This window comes from Calonectris borealis, chromosome 4, assembly GCF_964195595.1.
Source record: "Calonectris borealis chromosome 4, bCalBor7.hap1.2, whole genome shotgun sequence".
In the NCBI taxonomy this organism is placed as follows: Eukaryota; Metazoa; Chordata; class Aves; order Procellariiformes; family Procellariidae; genus Calonectris; species Calonectris borealis.
The window spans coordinates 10,884,309-10,901,301 of NC_134315.1; the positions used below are offsets into that span (position 1 = coordinate 10,884,309).

At 38.7% G+C, this 16,993-nt stretch overlaps 1 protein-coding gene across 1 annotated transcript in view; it reads left to right on the forward strand.

Annotated features, from left to right (window-relative positions):
• MSANTD1 (Myb/SANT DNA binding domain containing 1) overlaps positions 1–16,993 on the forward strand; it is a 34,003-nt gene that overhangs the window by 12,552 nt on the left and 4,458 nt on the right. The window contains 2 exon segments of the mRNA XM_075150519.1: positions 1,123–1,387; positions 10,759–11,043. Coding sequence (XP_075006620.1) covers positions 1,123–1,387; positions 10,759–11,043 — 550 coding nt within the window.

Genomic DNA, 16,993 nt, shown 5'->3' on the forward strand with positions numbered 1-16,993 from the left:
TACGCGGGGGCAGAATTTGGCCCACTGCTTGTGTTGCACAATATTTAATACGATGAATAAGCGGTGCTTCTCTGGTATAACTGCTGGCAGAATTTAGCCCTATATAGAAGCCAGCTCAAAATGCTTGTTTTACAGCAAAGCAATTTATTCACAGTTCTAAGCATCTCGCAGCCTTTTTTTAACTCATTGAATAATCCTTTTAGGTTCCCCATAAAGCAGGTGAAATGCTTCTGCTGCAGTCCTAAGGCAGAACACAGGCTGCATAAATAGCATCTAAATTACTAGGAATACAAAATACACATACAGTAATACATACCTACAAAGGCAAATTCATACTGACAGGACTGCAGTGTGTGCTTATCAGCAGCAAAACATCTCGGGGAAAAAAAAAAGTGGCTTTATATTGAATTTGCGTATGCATTTCTCTCTATATTTAAACACTTAAATACAATTTTGTGCATGTTCTTAAACCCAGATGCAGGCTCCTTTTTAATGAGCCTGCCTGCTTAAACATTTATTAGCTTAGAGATGTATAGTTTTCATAAAGCTGGCTGAAGCTTTTTGCAGAATATCTTTGCAAAAAAAGCTTTTTTTGTGTACGTGGCCTCAGTCCTTGCAACCTCCTAGAGAGTCTGTCAAGGCGCAACTTAAAAGCTCGTTCAGGCGACCATGACCCCCTGCTAGCAGATTGTCTGCCTAAAAGGTAAGGGAAAGCTAAAAAAGAAGTAGAAACTTAAAAGTAGCTTCTCAAAGGCTGCATAGATCTTTTTTTTGTTAAACCTAAAGTGTTTAAAAGCTTTAATATTGATGGCCTGTCAACTTTGTCCTGATTCTTTGGCTTTCAGTTAAAAGGTTTTTGTTGTTGTAGCTTATGCAGTTGCTCTGTTGCTATGGAAACGTGACATCAAAATGACGTTTCTCTGTTTAAAAGCTTTTAACTAAATTCCTGCCTGTCAGATGTAGGCCCCATTTTGTGCACTCAAGCTTCAAGCTGTTGCAAAAAGGTTTCATATGTTCTGTTGTCATTCAAATTCTTTATCCACATATGCATGTCTTGCACTACAAAAAACCTAAACTAAAAACTCAATCTATATTAAGTGTCCTCTTTTAAAACCCTTTTAGGTCAGTCAGCAATGGCTGCAGCAGAAATTCCCAGTTACATTGTCTCTTCTCAGACTGAGAAACACAGGAGGGCCAGAAACTGGACTGATGCAGAAATGAGAGGTTTAATGCTGGTTTGGGAAGAATTTTTTGATGAGCTGAAACAAACTAAAAGGAATGCCAAAGTTTATGAGAAAATGGCTAACAAACTCTTTGAAATGACTGGAGAAATTCGCCACGGAGAGGAAATAAAGATAAAAATTACAAATATGACATTCCAGTACAGGTAAGCTTCAGTTAATTCTTTTTATTTTAAGAGATTTTAGCAGGGACAACGCAGTGATTTTTGCCTTTCAGAAAGAAGTCTCCTAGAGGAAATCTGTCGATAAAAGATTAAAGATTGTTCATATCGCTTTTAAAATTCTCTCTTGCCAGTGCTGTTACGTCATTGTTAATTTTTCCCCCATTTTATGTCAAACTCCGGGACAACCTTGTTTCTTTATAATTAGCTAGCGTTGTTATGATGCGGAGGGTTGGAAATGTATTTAGTGGGAAAAGAGATTTATTTTTTTTTCTCTTTGCTGAGGGGACTGATTGTGTTAGCTTGGCAGCAGTTCCTTGCAGTGAAAACTCCTGCGGTTAGAAGTAGCCAGTGAGAATCGGTATTGCAAGGCAAAGTTTAAAAAAAAAAAAACCAACAGAATAATGTTTTGGGGGGCTGAAGCTCCTAGCTTTTGGTCTCGTGAGTTGAAGGGTTACACTTCACGGGGCCAAGAATAATTGAATGTCTTATTACTGAGTGACACACGTTGCTATAATTATAAGCAGCAGCAGCAGCGAAAGAACTATTATATCTGCAGAGAGAATCAATGTGCACCGTCAATACTGCTCCAAAGGAGTCGGGGGGGAGGGCGGAGGTGTCTACCAGGGGATGATAAAGAACAGGCAGCGTCAGTCAGGAGGGGAAGTTGGCTTTAGAAAACGCGAAGCATTTGTGCATTTGTTGTTTGCAGGGGAAAAAATAATTAGAACTTAACAGAAATATTTGCATATCTTTTTTTCTCCCCCCCCCCCTTTTTTTTTTTTGAATTTCTTATCTCTGTGAGGCACAAACTGCCTCATACTGGAAATCCTGAGTGGTGATTTTAGCTATGTGCTTGTAATGCAAGAAAATCAAATATGTGACTCTCTTATTTAATCTCTCCTCAAAGCTTGTATTAATAATAAAAAAGGTTATTACAGCAGGCAACCATGTTAAAACTGCTCGCTTTTCTGTAAGGCACCCTTACTGTATTTAATGCAGAGACTGCTCATCAAACACAAAACTAGGGAAAATCCTGTAAACCCCTTAACTTTGAATGTCCTTCTCTATTTGTATGATCCACAAGCATAATCTTTAACATCATTTCCCTTAATATTAAACTTGATGTTTTGTAGCAAATGCTAATGTCTCCAAAATGTTGTACTAACCCTGCTGTAATCCTTACAATTTTCTTCACTCGGACTGTAAATGAGAAAGCTGGAAGTAAGATAAATTTTTGCCCAGCATCACCCAGCAATTCACACTCGGATGCAGATTTAGAAGTCGGGAGTTGTCGGCTACCAGGCCTTTGCTTAGTCTGCTAAATCTGCAGTCCTCCCTGCTGAGAAATACATCTCGTGGCACCGAGATTTTACAGGTGTCTGCACGATATTTAAGTGCTATAATTGCCAAGTGGAAATAGGTTATTTCTGTCAGCCTTTGTTCTAAATTTTCAGTGTTGTCATCGATCAAACGGTCTCAGTTTTTCTAATTAATGTTTTTACTTTAAAGTTGCGTTGGGGGAAGGGAAGAAATAAAATCACTCACATACATGCACTGTGTGGGGGGGAAAGCAGCACTTTTAAAAAAAATTCTTCTTATGTTTCTGTGAACTTCTAAGATTGCTTCTGTTGCATGTTGTCATGCCGCTTTTCTATTTTGCAGTGCATTGCAGCTCCCTGCTTATTGATTAAGATGGTAATTTAGGAGAGTTAGAAAACTGCCTTGCACTGTCACGGTGCCGTTTCATTTTGTACTCTTGAATATGAAATGCATCTTTCTTATTGTTTGTTCTTATCCAAAACACGCCTGTGTGCTTCGCTCTCAAGGGGAGGTGGTAGTGAGAAGAGGGACGAACAAAAGCTATGACTTACAGTTTCTAGTTTTCTGGGTGCTTTTTGTTGGTGTGTGAGGGTAGGGAGCGTTGTGATGAAACTGTAAATGATGTGAGTTGCCACCGACTGCTGGCTTTGCTGTGAGGCAGCTGAGTTTTAATCCACGTTTTGGTACCTGTAGGATATTTGAGGAAGATGCTTTACCTTGGTGTATTTCTGTGCATCATCGCTGCGCTGTGGCATAAACTGAAAAAGAAGATCCTGTGAGTGGGAAAATGCTCTATTTTGAGATAATATTTTGCAATGATTACATAGGGTTAGTAAGCGTGACACGGGAGAAGGTAGCACCAGCAGCAGGAATGAGGGGGGTGTTCTGTCCCCGAGCGGTTATTTCTTCCCACCACTTCAGGACCCTTTACTTTTTTAGGCAACTGTTTATAGTGTTGCAAAGATGCTGTAGTCTGTAGCCTTACTTTCATAGTCAGAAATTAACTGGATTAACTGGAATATTTAATCAGATAATAGTATTATTTAGCGACGTGCCACAATTCCATAAAGGAAAATAAAATTTCTGTCCTACAAATTGCTATACATATGTATATGCATGTATACATACTTTTTTTTCTATAAAAGAAAAAGCAGTACTTGAATATTTCTACTAGTCCTTTTAACCACATTCAGTGTTAGAAGTGGCATGTCTTATCTTGGGACAACTCTTGAAACAGATATTAAAGATCTGTAATGTTAAAGGATCTAAAAGCAGTGAAACACATTTATAATGGTGCTTTCCAGTCTGAGGATCCCATAGCGTTTTAAGATGCAGTTCTGTAAATACTGTTTTGCTTATTTTGCTTAGTGAAAGCCATTACTTATTGTGCAGGAGTCAAAGTCAGCCAAACATATACACAGGTAGGGGAGGAGTGTTTCTTAGGCAGTAATTATTGCAGTTGTTGCAGCTAATACAACTACGTGCATGCTTGCGGTGGCATGGAGCTCAGTACGGGCTAACAGCCCAAGTGTTCGCCCTGGTTCTGGGTACGTTTGGATCCTGTGTGGAATTTTCTGCTGCCAGATAAAGTTAGTTCAGGTGTAGTTCACGTGAGGATCCATCACAAAAACAATTTTATGGTGATCGTATCCCATACCTCCCCATCTGAGGTAAAAACATTATTCAAATGTTAAAATGCCATTATATAAATCTATTTTATGTCATTATTTCCTCCTTGAATTCTTGTGTTTATTTCTGACTGCCCTATATTTCAACAAGGTGACAAGAGAATGAGAAGATGTTTAGAAAACACAATTAGCCTGAGATGTGGAAAGCTTTCTTTATTAAGAGAAATGGAAAAGTTTGTGACTCACTTGGAAAGAAGGCAAAGAAATAGAAAAGAGTTCCCGAGGTGCATAAAAATATACAGTACTATTTTTCAGAATATAAAGCAGATATTTCTTTTGCCGTAATACAAGAAGTTATTTATTGGAATTGCAAGGCAAGAAACGTAAAACTAGTTAAAGTCATATAAATTTGTATTACACTGCATAATAAGCATGTGGAACTCATTACCACTGAAAATCATTGACACCAAGAGAGTGGTAGGTTGTTTTATTATTATTATTTTTACTAAAGATTAGGTTTATTAAATAAAAATACAGACATTGTTTGTCTTCAAATTAGATAGAGTTATAAAAAACAACGGGCTTCAGGATATTACTAGCTGTCGATGGAAAAGTAAGCAAACGTCTTTATGGGCGAATGTCCCCCCAAAACCTGCCCATCAAAACGATTCTTGAAGTATTTAGCACTGACCTTTGATAGAAGTGAGGCAGCTCTGGGAGCGGTTCCTGTATTCCTCTGCGTTACCGTAGTCCAAGAGCATTTGGTGGAAACTATTCAGGGAAAAATATACCACGAGCTGAAGTAATTCTTACTGGAGTCTCAGTATATTACAGGACCATTTCATCCACTGTGGAAATTGGCTGGGTGGAAAATTCTGCACAGCACCAGAGGTGGAAGGAGCATTTTTTGGCAGGTGCATTTGAGTAAAATTCTACTTTTAGGAATTGCAGTAGAATCTGAAATATCTGCTGTGGATAGATCAGCCACCAGGTTTTTAATGTTCAGTTTTAAAGACACCTGTGCGGTGAGCTGCATGAACCTCCCTATTTATCCGTCTAGGAGGAAGGGCTGAGCCAAGCCTGCTGGAATTCGAAGTTAAGCTTTCTGATGTGCTGGTCATCAAAAGCTTTGCTGAGATTAGCATGTCCGTTCTTGCAGTTTAGCATCACTTGGAATATGTGCTGAATTCTTTCCATTATGTAGGCTACTTGGGGCATTCAGCACATATAAACCTATAATTAGTCCTTCTAAAAGAAAGCACTGTCCTGTCACCGCTAATATGCTGATCTTAATGTGTACCAGTGCACTGTATCTGTTTTATCTGACATAATACACACTGGCTTAGAAAAAGCAAGCAGGGTTTGTAAAGCTTGCACAGTCGTCCACAGTTTTGACTGATTCCTTCTGATGTTTAAAAATAAGAACTGTGCGAATGCAAATTTATTATTTTCAAAAACACCACTCTCCCCAAAGCCGAGGAAACAGGATGCAGCTGTTGCTTTTTGATTTGAATCGCAGTCAATTAATGTTAATGATTGGTAAATTTGAATCAGTCTCATGGTTGGAATAAAAGATTAGCCTAATTTTTTATTTTCATGTGTACATGATAGCAATTAAACATTGTTGCTTGTGCAATCCGTTGCTATACTCTATGACATTAAGCAACTGGAATATTTGACCTCTGCCACAGCAAATGATAAAATATAAGTGCAGGCAAATTACTGCAGAATGTTAAATTTGACTATTTTACCAGCTTTCTCTTTAATTTCAATAATTTATAGCAGATACACAACTTAGTACTGTACTTTCATACGTCTTTCTTTTCCTCACCATTGATTGGTTCATGAACAGTTGCTATTTATTATTTATTTTGAAAGCTTTTCTCAGAAACCCCAGGAGATGGATCTTGTATCCATTCCTTAAGGCAAGTAGTAATATCAAATACTGTAATAATAATAAAAAAAGCAATAGTGTTTTGAGCAAAAAGTGAAAAAAAAAGGCAAGTTATAGATTGCTTGCTTTTTACTGACTGAATAATGATGATTTTAAAAGACTCTCTAGAACATAATATTGTAATAATTTTATTTTAGAAGGTGGATTAATAGGCACAGAGAATGAAGTCTGAAGAAAGGTCAACGGCGGCACAAATTACTCAACTGGTGTCTCAGTCCATTCAGTGGAGCGTTTTGGCAGTAGGATCTCAAAGCCCATTAATTTTTTCACTTCTCTGCAATAAGACAAGCAACCACCTTTCAGATTAACTGAGTTGACAGTGTTTTTCATACTTCAGATACTTGTCCACTGGAAACTCGACTTTGATCCCTGGGTTTTTGGAGAGAGTTCTCAGTTGCCTCTGCTCTCAGCTGGATTTTAATAGAGCCTCATGAAACAGCAACAGGTCTAGATAAACTCAGCGTGAATTTATTTTGCAAGCTCTGCTGACTTTCTCACTTACCCCTGTTTCTTACCTAATTTTTCTGCCGGGCTTGCTCACTCAGGCAGTGATTTGCCCAATTTCCAAGTGTTGAATGTTTGGCTTATCTTCCTCTCTCATTTCTGGACTATTGCATCCCAGCCTTACTATTGTCCTGTTTCTTTTTAATGTCTTCATTTTTCATTAAAACAAACAAACAAACCAAAACCACAGAGAAACAAAACAAACAAAAAAACCAATTTTACATTTTGGATGCGACCAAGATCTGCTGTGGTGAGTTACAGTAATGACTGACTTAGAGCAGTAAATTCGTCTTTCCTTTAGACTTCAGTTCTGCCAGGGTTATGCTTACCTTGATGCAGGCAAAAACTCGCAGCTGTCTCACTAGGTTTTCTGGACGTCTGGCAGTTGTAGAAAAAAATATTTAAAAATCAGTGAATCCTGAAACTTGATATTAATATTACCAAGTTAGCTATTTGGTTTGTTTTTACCAGAAAGCTAAAGCATCACCACTGTCCCAGTGACTGTTCTCCCTGTTTGCCTCCACCTGCAGCGTTCCTAGTTCTTTTCCAAAGAACTGACACTCCCTTCCCCCTTATCTTCTCATCTCTCCATCTATTTCATCCTTTTTTCTTTATGTATGAGCCAGACTCCATACAGGTAGATGGTTGCTGCTGGTGCTGCTTTTAAGCTAACAGAGTTCTCTTGCCTACCTCCTGGCAGTGATCCCTTTTTTTAGCCCAGAGCTATGGTAAGCAGTCAGAAGTGGAAGAATTAGTATCCATGCAATGCATTCAGAGCCAGAGAAATATCTGGTTTTATATAGCTGCAACCCTACAGCTGTGTGGACAAATAATAAACTACAGCTCTTCCTTCAAAATCATGATAGTTTTTTCAAAAATGGGGTCCGGGTACACAGCTGAGCTCAAACATAAACGCCAAGGTTTTATGACCTACTCGGGCAAAATACCTACTCCTGAAAACTTTTGCTAAGCAGCAAAAGAATAAACATGGAAGATGTGGGCCTGCTGGTGAATGGGGTGGGTGATTTAGTGACAGCAGATGCAAGTAATAAGGGTGAGGGTACTCGGTGCCTTCTTCATCTCAGTCTTCACTGCCCAGGTCTCTCAGGCTGGTGTGCCTGGAGCAGGGGTAGAGGAAATACCAGTAATGGAAAAGGATCGAGTCAGGGATCACCTCTGAAAGTTTGAATAGTGAGGAGGTCCCTGGTGACTGAAGAAAGGCCGCTGTTGGACCCATCTTCAGAAAGAGCAAGAAGAGGAATTAAAAGTTGATCAGCTTCCCTTCGACTCCTGGGAAGATCAGGGAGCAAGCCGTCTTGGAAGCAATTCCAATCACATGAAGGAGAAGGTGGTGACTGGAAATAGCCAGGATGGATTTACTAAGAGTGAATCATATCTGACCAACCTGCTTGCTTTCTGTGATTAAATGACTAGATCTGTGGATGGGTGTAGTGCAATGGATGTTTTCTAGCTTGCCAGTAGAAAGCCTTTTGACACGGTCTCCAAGAAGATCCTTGTATCCAAGCTGGGATCCAACTCCAAACGGACGGACTACCAGCTGGGTGAAAAACTGGCTGGATCACTGGGCTCGAAGAGTAGTGGTTAATGGCTTGTACTCTACCTAGAGGCTCATTCCAAGTGGAGGACTGCAGGGGTTTATACTGGGACATGCCCTGTTTAAGATCAACAACCCGAAGGAGGAGACAGTGGAGTGCATGCTCGCTGTTTTGCAGATGACGCCAAACTGGGGGGGTGCAGTCTGTACACGTGAGGGCAGGGCTGCCATTCAGAGGGACCTAGACAGGCTGGAGGAGTGGGCTGACAGGGACCTCATGAAATTCAGCAAGGACAAATGCAAAGTCCTGCCCCTGGGATGGTCAAATCCCCTGCACTGATACAGCCTGGGGACGGACTGGCTGGGCAGCAGCTCTGTTGATGAGGTCTTGGGGGTCCTGGCTAACGCTAGGCTAAACACAAGTCTGCCCCAGCGCAGAGCGGGCAGAATACGAGCTCTGAGCTTTTCCCGTTCTTTTTGGCGCAATGTTTTGCAGTCCTCAATGCTCAATGTCTGGTGAAGTGTCAGTGCAGCTGCGGGACTTTGCACTGGCATGGCTGAGATGTGCTCACGCGTGGCTTTTTGCTGTCTTGCCCATGGGGTGACCGCCCGTGGTGAGTCATTGCAATGAGCAGCTGAGGATGGTAACGTTTTGAACCCCATTGCTTCAACATATTGGGGGTTTCAACATGGGCAAACAAATGTGGAATGTAGACTTGGCTAGTAGCTTATAGTGGTTTAATTGATATGTTTTTCATGCAAATAGCCTAAAAAATTGAACTAAAAAATAATCAATATCAAGTGATGGTTGCTGTCAGCCCTGTATTTAGCTATTTTGTATCTGTGCTTGATGGATGTGCATGTGTTTGTAGGTTGTGCTAGATATTCTCTGACTATGAAATCACAGCAGCAGGTTGTGAAACATGTATGAAATTAAAATTTTGAATGCATAGAGGGCATAAAATTACGGATGGCTGTGGAGGCTTTGCTATGCAGGACTATGATGTGCATTTCTAAATAGCTGGAAAAACTCATCAGACCTTGCAAGGACGAGGAAAAAAAAGACTAATCCTTAAATGGCTTTAAAATCTAAGCAAATCTTTCTGCCTTCTTTCCTCACTGGTGGATTTCCCCTTACCCTAGGCTGAGAGCTGTTTAAAAGGAAGAACTTGAAGTTCTCACTTTTAAGTTTGGCACCATTTTTATCATGTTTACATGTTATTTAATTCTATCCTTTGCAGGACCGGTGTGGGCAGGATGGATTCTGAGGAGGAAAAACCTGAAAGGCGTCAAGAAAAGGGGGTGGGCCAGGTGTCCAGGAATAGTTTTTATCCTTTTTTCTGCAAATGGAAGCCTCTTGCTAGCTGGGAGAATCAGATTTAGTTCAGCTTTTTGTTCCGTTGAATGAAATCTGGTTTATGAAAATGGAGCATTTGTCATTGGTCTTGCCTTTCCTGTTGTGTTCCCTTGCTGCATATTGATTTAGAGTAACAAGATCCCAACTGGGAAAGGCAAATGAAAAGAAAGTTTGGGACTCTAGCTGGGCACTGGAGTTTCTTTGGGTTGTATAATTCATCTATATACCTCGGTTTTATTTCTCAGGAAAAGTAAATAAAATAACAATGGGTACCAAGTGGAATAGCAGTGAACTTTGTGTTAGGACTGAATAATAGATCTCATGGTAAGATGCATGTGAAAGACAAAGTCATGGTTGATAGTCCTTTCACTGTAATGTTTTTGTGCATTCTGTTTATAATGCATTATTAACTCGTTTTGCTGGGTTTTTTTTGTAAATTAATGAAATTCTATACTTTTTCCTACACTGATCTTTATTCTGTAATAGATGAACAAACATCTACATCTCATGGTTATTATAGGATGTTTACCTAGGCAATTCAGAGCTTTTAGGCAATATTAGGAAAAGGATATGAATTATATTTATTATTTATTTATTCATCATGGAAAATAAATATTCATTCTTCAAAGCATGGAAGGACAGTGCTGCCCATAGTTTGGTAAAGGCTGTGGTGTGTTGCCTACTCTCGGTGTCAGGGGCCACTGTCAGATCGGTTAGTCTGGCACTCTGTAAGGTAAAGAAAAATTACTCTGCAACCAACATAGTACTGTTTCCATTAGAAGTTGTAATGTTCTTTATTTGTATTGAATTTCATTTGGGGTTTACATGCAACTTTTAATCATGGGTCAAAACTAGGAAAAGAAACTGAAAGGCTTCATGGAGGTTAAAAGAAAAAAGTGTCTAATTTTATTCTCATTAAAAGCATTCAGTTCGACTCCTAAACGTGACCAGAACAAATGTTTTGAGATCGAAGATCTGTACAAAAAGTACTTTTACAGGAAAACAAGCTTTAATGTTGTATGCCTTTTCTTACAGGAAATTAAAATGCATGACTGACAGTGAAACTGTTGCACCTGACTGGCCTTACTACAAAACCATTGATAGAATCTTATCCAAAGTGACAGACCACAGCGATGTGAAAATGCATGAAAATCAGCAACCAGGTCCTTCTACATCACAGACGGAGGCCTCGCAGTCTCCATCAGCTAAGTCTACACCTCTGTATTTGCCATATAACCAGTTTACATATGAAGGAAGGGAAGAGTGCTTTGAAGATGAACATTCAGAGAGCTCGTCAAGCTTACTTTCTTACAAGCTGAGGTAGCATCTATTTTTCCCCCCTTCTTGTATTTCACAGAACAAACGGGATCTGCTATGTAAAGGGGACACCCTAGCACATTTTTCTCTAACAGCTGTTGTGTCTTTTCTGTAAATCACAAATGAGATCTGTTCCCCAGTCTCAGCCGCTTTGCTGAATTCGGGCATTTTCTTTATTCCTTTACGAGAGACTGGAAGGGAGTAGGAGGACTGGGCAAAAAGTCATATAATATTGCCAAAACTCTGCATGCATGTCACTGCTCACATGAGGTAGAGTGTTTGTAATAGGAGTATAGGCATGTTCAAGAGAGTCCTGCCGTGCAATCAGAGATGTAACATACTGCTTAGATGATTTTTGACTTGCTCTAGTTTTGCTTTTGGTATGAGTATGAAATTTCTCTGGCTTCAGCTATTATTAAAATGGTGAAAAGATGCAAACGAAAGACTTCTGTGGACGCTGAAATGCTACTCATGCAGTTTAAAAGTACATTGCAACATTTTAAATACAATTGAGACTGTCACTTTTTCAAAGTAAATGCTAGTTTGAGAATGCAAACATGTGTTTCCTTTTTTGATAAGATTGGAGTTCTCTGGAAGGCAGTGTTTTAACAAAAGGCAGGGTTGTATACTTGATACAAATTTTAGACTTTAATGGTCTCATTTTTCATCCAGAGTGGTGTGAAATAAGAGTTGATTACAGTTTTCTGGCAGGAAAAAAGTTGATCCTAGAGATCCTTATCATGAGTCTGTGAGGCTTTAACTATAACAGTAAAATTATCTGTCAGTCATGCAACTGAGAAAGTGTTGAGCTGGAAGAAGAACCAACCTAACAAGTTTGGATTATTGTTTCCAGGCCTACTCTTGGATGAATAAAACTAGGGTAAATTCATTCAATCATTCAAGCAAATAGTCCTTGAATAGCTGATTATTTTTTAAAACTATTTTTTTTGGCAACTGAATATATATTAGGGTGTATAATTCTCGAACTGCAGCAACCTTTTTGTTCACAAGCAACAATTTTTTTCATCATAGTTCATTGTAAGTAGTTAATATCCCTGATACACAGTCTTGATTTTAGGATCTGTAGACTCCAAGATCACATTTCTGATGCAATAACTTTTTTCCCAATTCATGATTTGATTTCCAATAATATTATTTAATATTTAATTAGAAGGTCACTTTTCCACAAACATGAGGTATAGTTTATTCACTGGACTATTCGATAACATCAGACTTTTTAAAAATGCCAGATGTTAAGTCTCTTCAGCTTAGGGACAACTCCAGGACAACACAGATTTTGTACGGTAGGTGACTGGTAGGGGAGGACAGAGGCCACCACGTTTCATTACAGAGTGTAGGCAAGTCGTCACAGAAGTCAAGCTAATCAACCACAAATGCGTATCTATTGTGCTTACAGTTTGCACGTGGACTCCCACTCTCATGTAGATGCTTCCATTTACAGCTAAAGTGGACTTAAGCCACTCTTACTGAATTATTTCCATAGTGATAAGATCTGGAAAATTTAGGCTATAATGCATTTTAGCCAGCTTCAGGTTCAGTGGGGTTTTTTTCACTTTGTCCAAGGTAATTACCTAACCTGTTTTAGTAAAAAATATTTTTACTTTACTTGGCCAATTTAGAAATTGCAGATCATTTAAATCTAGCCTTTAATGGCACAGGCTGGCTTTCACTGTCTGCAAGTCTGTATGCAGGTAACGATGCTTTGTCCTTGCAGTAGCTCAGGCTGCAGTGCTGCTGTCGCCTGCTAAGGATGGCTGTGCAACAGGTTTGGGAGCTGGAGGGAAGGGCAGGTCAGCTGTCAGTGTGGTAGGACCTCCATAATACGTTGCTCCCTAACAACGAATGCAGCCATGCTCTCACAGTCTCTACTATAAAAGAATTTTGTGCAATGTAATATTGTGCATATCATTTAACAGCAAGATATGTACGTATTCACAAGTTAAAATACAGTTCTGCTGCGTTTAAGAAAAGAAAAAGTTGAGCGGTAGATACCACTTGACAGATTAGTATAACATTTCAGGTAAGCATCATGATGGGATTAAAAATTAGAAGGCACTTGTGATATTACTGGGGCATGTATCTGGAAGGAGGAAAAGTGGTATTACAATAGACATAGGGGGTTTTGAAAAGCTTGTATAGCTTTGACCTGTTTAGTTTAGCTTGATGAATGAGAGAAGAATAGGGAACCCTTTTTTGGCCAGAAGGAAACACGACGCTTGCTAATGATATCAGATGGGTTAAAATCACTTAAAGCTGCCTGGTAAGACAAGGAAGATAATTCTTTTAGAGTTACTAATGGAAAATTATGAACTGAGAAGCAATTTTCAGCTTAAGCAATTAGTGTGTCATCCTGTATTTAAAAAACACTTTGAAATAGCCAACAAGAGAGAAAAGAATTAGCATACAAAATCTGGGTCCATCTTGGCCTTTTTGTAAATGCCCTTGCCTCTAAACGGTACGCAGTTGGTCTAACAGATTCAAAAAAGGAACTAAAGACAATACTGGGGTTTGAAATTAAAAGAATGTTTCAGGTCCTCAATATCCCTCTCAATTTTTGTACTTTATAGCTATGGAAAACAATTATTTTGAAACATCTTTTGAAAAATATCCACACATATCTATATGTAAAATATAGATGCATTTTACAGCTGTATATTTTACAACTGTATATTCCTTATTTTTCTATGAAGCAGACTATACACAGATCAGTCAAGTGTGCAAAGTAAGCTTATGCTATGGGATTTTTTTCTTCAGTAATAAAAATTATGGCAACAATGGATATTGAAAAAACCCTCAAACAGTAACTTTTTTTAAGTAAACTTTTAAACTTCTGAAAACTTTGCAGTTATTCCCCTACACTCTCAAATGCAGCTTTTGAGTGTCAACTTTGTATTTTCCGCAGTATCCTTGAACATAGCAGGAGGCTACTTGGGCTATATAAATTACAACTTAAAAAAAATTACTGAATTTAATGTTTAGCTTTCATGATAGAGAAAAAAGTCAAGATTTATACTTCAATCAATACATACATACTCTCAAGCTAAAAATAGTTGAAACTGGGTTTCTTTTCATTTTATTTGAAATTCTTTGAGTTTGGGACCTTCTTACAAAAAACAAATGTTGCTAGTTAGTGATAAACAATTAATGTGGGATAAAATTAATTTTTATTTTTGTTGCAATTTGCAGATGAGAAAAACATTTGGAATCACTATTTTCCTGTAATGGGGCGCCTGCTATTTGTTTAGTATTGTTCTTAACACTGCTCTTGGGCTTCAACAAAGCTTGTATTATACTGCAATGTCCATAAAACATCTGACAATAATAGAATTATTCTATTACGGTCAGATAATATAATGTAGTGTGGTGAAGTCTTGTACTGCAGCTTAAACTTTTAAAATCAAAATTCCTGACACCGCTATAAATGACTTTTTATCTAATTGAAAACAGTGTTTTTTCACCCTATGGACTAATTTATAGTCTTTATTTGCATTGTTAAAGTAATGACAGAACATAATTATACAGACTGTGAATGTGGTTCAGACTTCATCTGTTCTGCCATTTCTATCGTACTGAAAATGGGGGTGAAAGAGTTACTATCATAGATTAATAGATCATAATAAAAACACCACGTCATCTCGTCTGACTTCCTCTTAAATGCCATCCATGTATTTGAATTCAGATACTCTGGTGTGGAGCCCAGAAATGTTATGGAGCGGGTTCTGTGACATGCTTCCCTTCAGCGGAGGACTACTGCACTCAGGAGCCCCACGTCTCTGTTGTCCTCCACTTCTTTGTTCCTGTGATTCGTTTGACTCTTGGAAATTTTTTACTAGATATCCAGTCTAGATCTGATGTATTCAGAAGATGGCAAATTCACTCTTCCCTACAGGGATCTGTTCCAGTGATTGATCCCTTGCTTAAACCAGTGTCTTGTTTCTAATGTGAATATAGTGAATTAAACTTTCAGATGTTACTTCTATTTATCTTTCTTTTCGCTATATTGGGAGACCCTTTCAGTATTTTTCACTTTTTGCCTCAAGGTAGTTATGTACCATGATCGCACCATCTTTGGTATTCTTTAATTTTCAAATGTAGATTAAATAATTTGGTATAGAAGGTTTACACACAGAGAAAAAGTAAGAATCGGTAATATGAATTAACGAACATATGAATTGTTTAATAGAAGTGCATTAAAACTTGGTGAGGATGCTAATTCAGGAAATAACAGTTTTGGCAAAGCCTTTAATCTTTCTAAAATTATGCCATGGCTATTTAAAATCTGAATGGGCAGCATCTACAAAGAAGTTTGAGCTTTAGGCTATACACATTATGTAGAGCATCTTAACTCATTATGCAGACTTGTTATCATAGCAAGATGCTTTGCCCAGCCTCTAAGCCATTTTTGTGGTTCTTTTCTACACTTTACTTCAAGGATGAGCCTCATGAATTCCTGAATGCATTTGGCTGTATTTGAATGAGCCTAGTTTACCAGAAGATCCAGGTTGCCTGATTCTCAGTCCTCAAACTCTGAAAATCTTTGTGCCATCTCTAATATTAATATTACTTATTTCCAGATGATTGTTAATTATTTTCCATAAAGATATGGGTTATGGAGGTCTACTCAGATTTGTACATAGCTAAAAAAGCACAACCAAGCCAGAAACAGCTGTTAGTAGTCGAAAGCCATAAATTCCAGAAACTGATGGTACTAGAGACCCATTTGCCATGAAGTAGTCAGAAAGGAAGAATTGGTTTTGTGGAGGTAACACATTTTGGTAGACAGATTACTCTTTGTATTCAACTTCTGTTTCATTAATTATTCACACATATCCCTGAAATGAGCCTTATTGGCTGAGTGTAGGCAACCGATCAAGGAACAGTTAATTGAACAGTGAATTAAATTGATCTTAGATAGGTGGACAGCAAATGCATTTGAGACTTGCCTAATATCTTGCCTAATTATATCTGGAGGTTTTGCTTTGTTCCTTCTGGTCCCCAATGCATACTGTCATTTCTGCTCAGCCTCCTAGACGAGAGGGAACATTTTGTTTCCCTTGGTTTGCTTCATTTGAACCCTGCCTGTCTGTTTTAGAGCATAGTGTGGAAATAGCTTTGCAAGATTCTGCTTGGAAGATGGTCCCAATGCCAGAGGTCTTCCACATTTCGTTTGTGTGGTTAGGGGAATACCAGTGCCAATTCTTTTGGAGGATCTCTGTCGTAGACACTGGAGGCCCAAGAATATCAGCAGATTGTATTTGAGGTCTTGGATTTCCTAGACCCCTCTTTCCTCCAGATTTCAAAATCTACCTTCAGAGACTAGGCTTGGCAAAGAGTGGAGATGCTTCTTTGGCAGAGGCTGTGGAAGCTGTCAGGATTTGTTGCACCCCTGTTGTCACAGAGGTGTAGCTGTGCAGGAATGCAACATGGAGAATCAGCAATAGGAACCGACTGGTGTTTGCTACAGCAAACATTGATCATTTCTTACGCTCATGCCTATAGTTTGCCAAACTAGACATACTTCTAGCTGAAACTACTTGAGGATACTGATGCTGGTGGGTTACTCAGTGCTGAACCTATATTCCTATTCCTGCTTCCCTCTTAACTTTCTGTTATAAAAAGTTATTCACATTGTAGAGGTCTCTCTGGCGTGCTACCTAGGAGATCTAGAACTTCTCAAGGAAGATGGCTCAGTATCGGAGGAAACACTTCAGTATTCAAGTAACTCCTTCAGCCATCACTGGACATTTTACATTGTTTCATGTTGCTGAGGGTTCTTTACTCGTAAATTAGATTCTTTACATCCTTCTTTTGTAGACCCCTTCTCAAGAGCTCTCCTTCAAGACCTATTCTGCCAAAAGAGAGAATTGTAAATTCCAAGTCCTTACTATGGACTTGTGAGCGATCATAAAACCCTCTCACTGATAGTCACTAT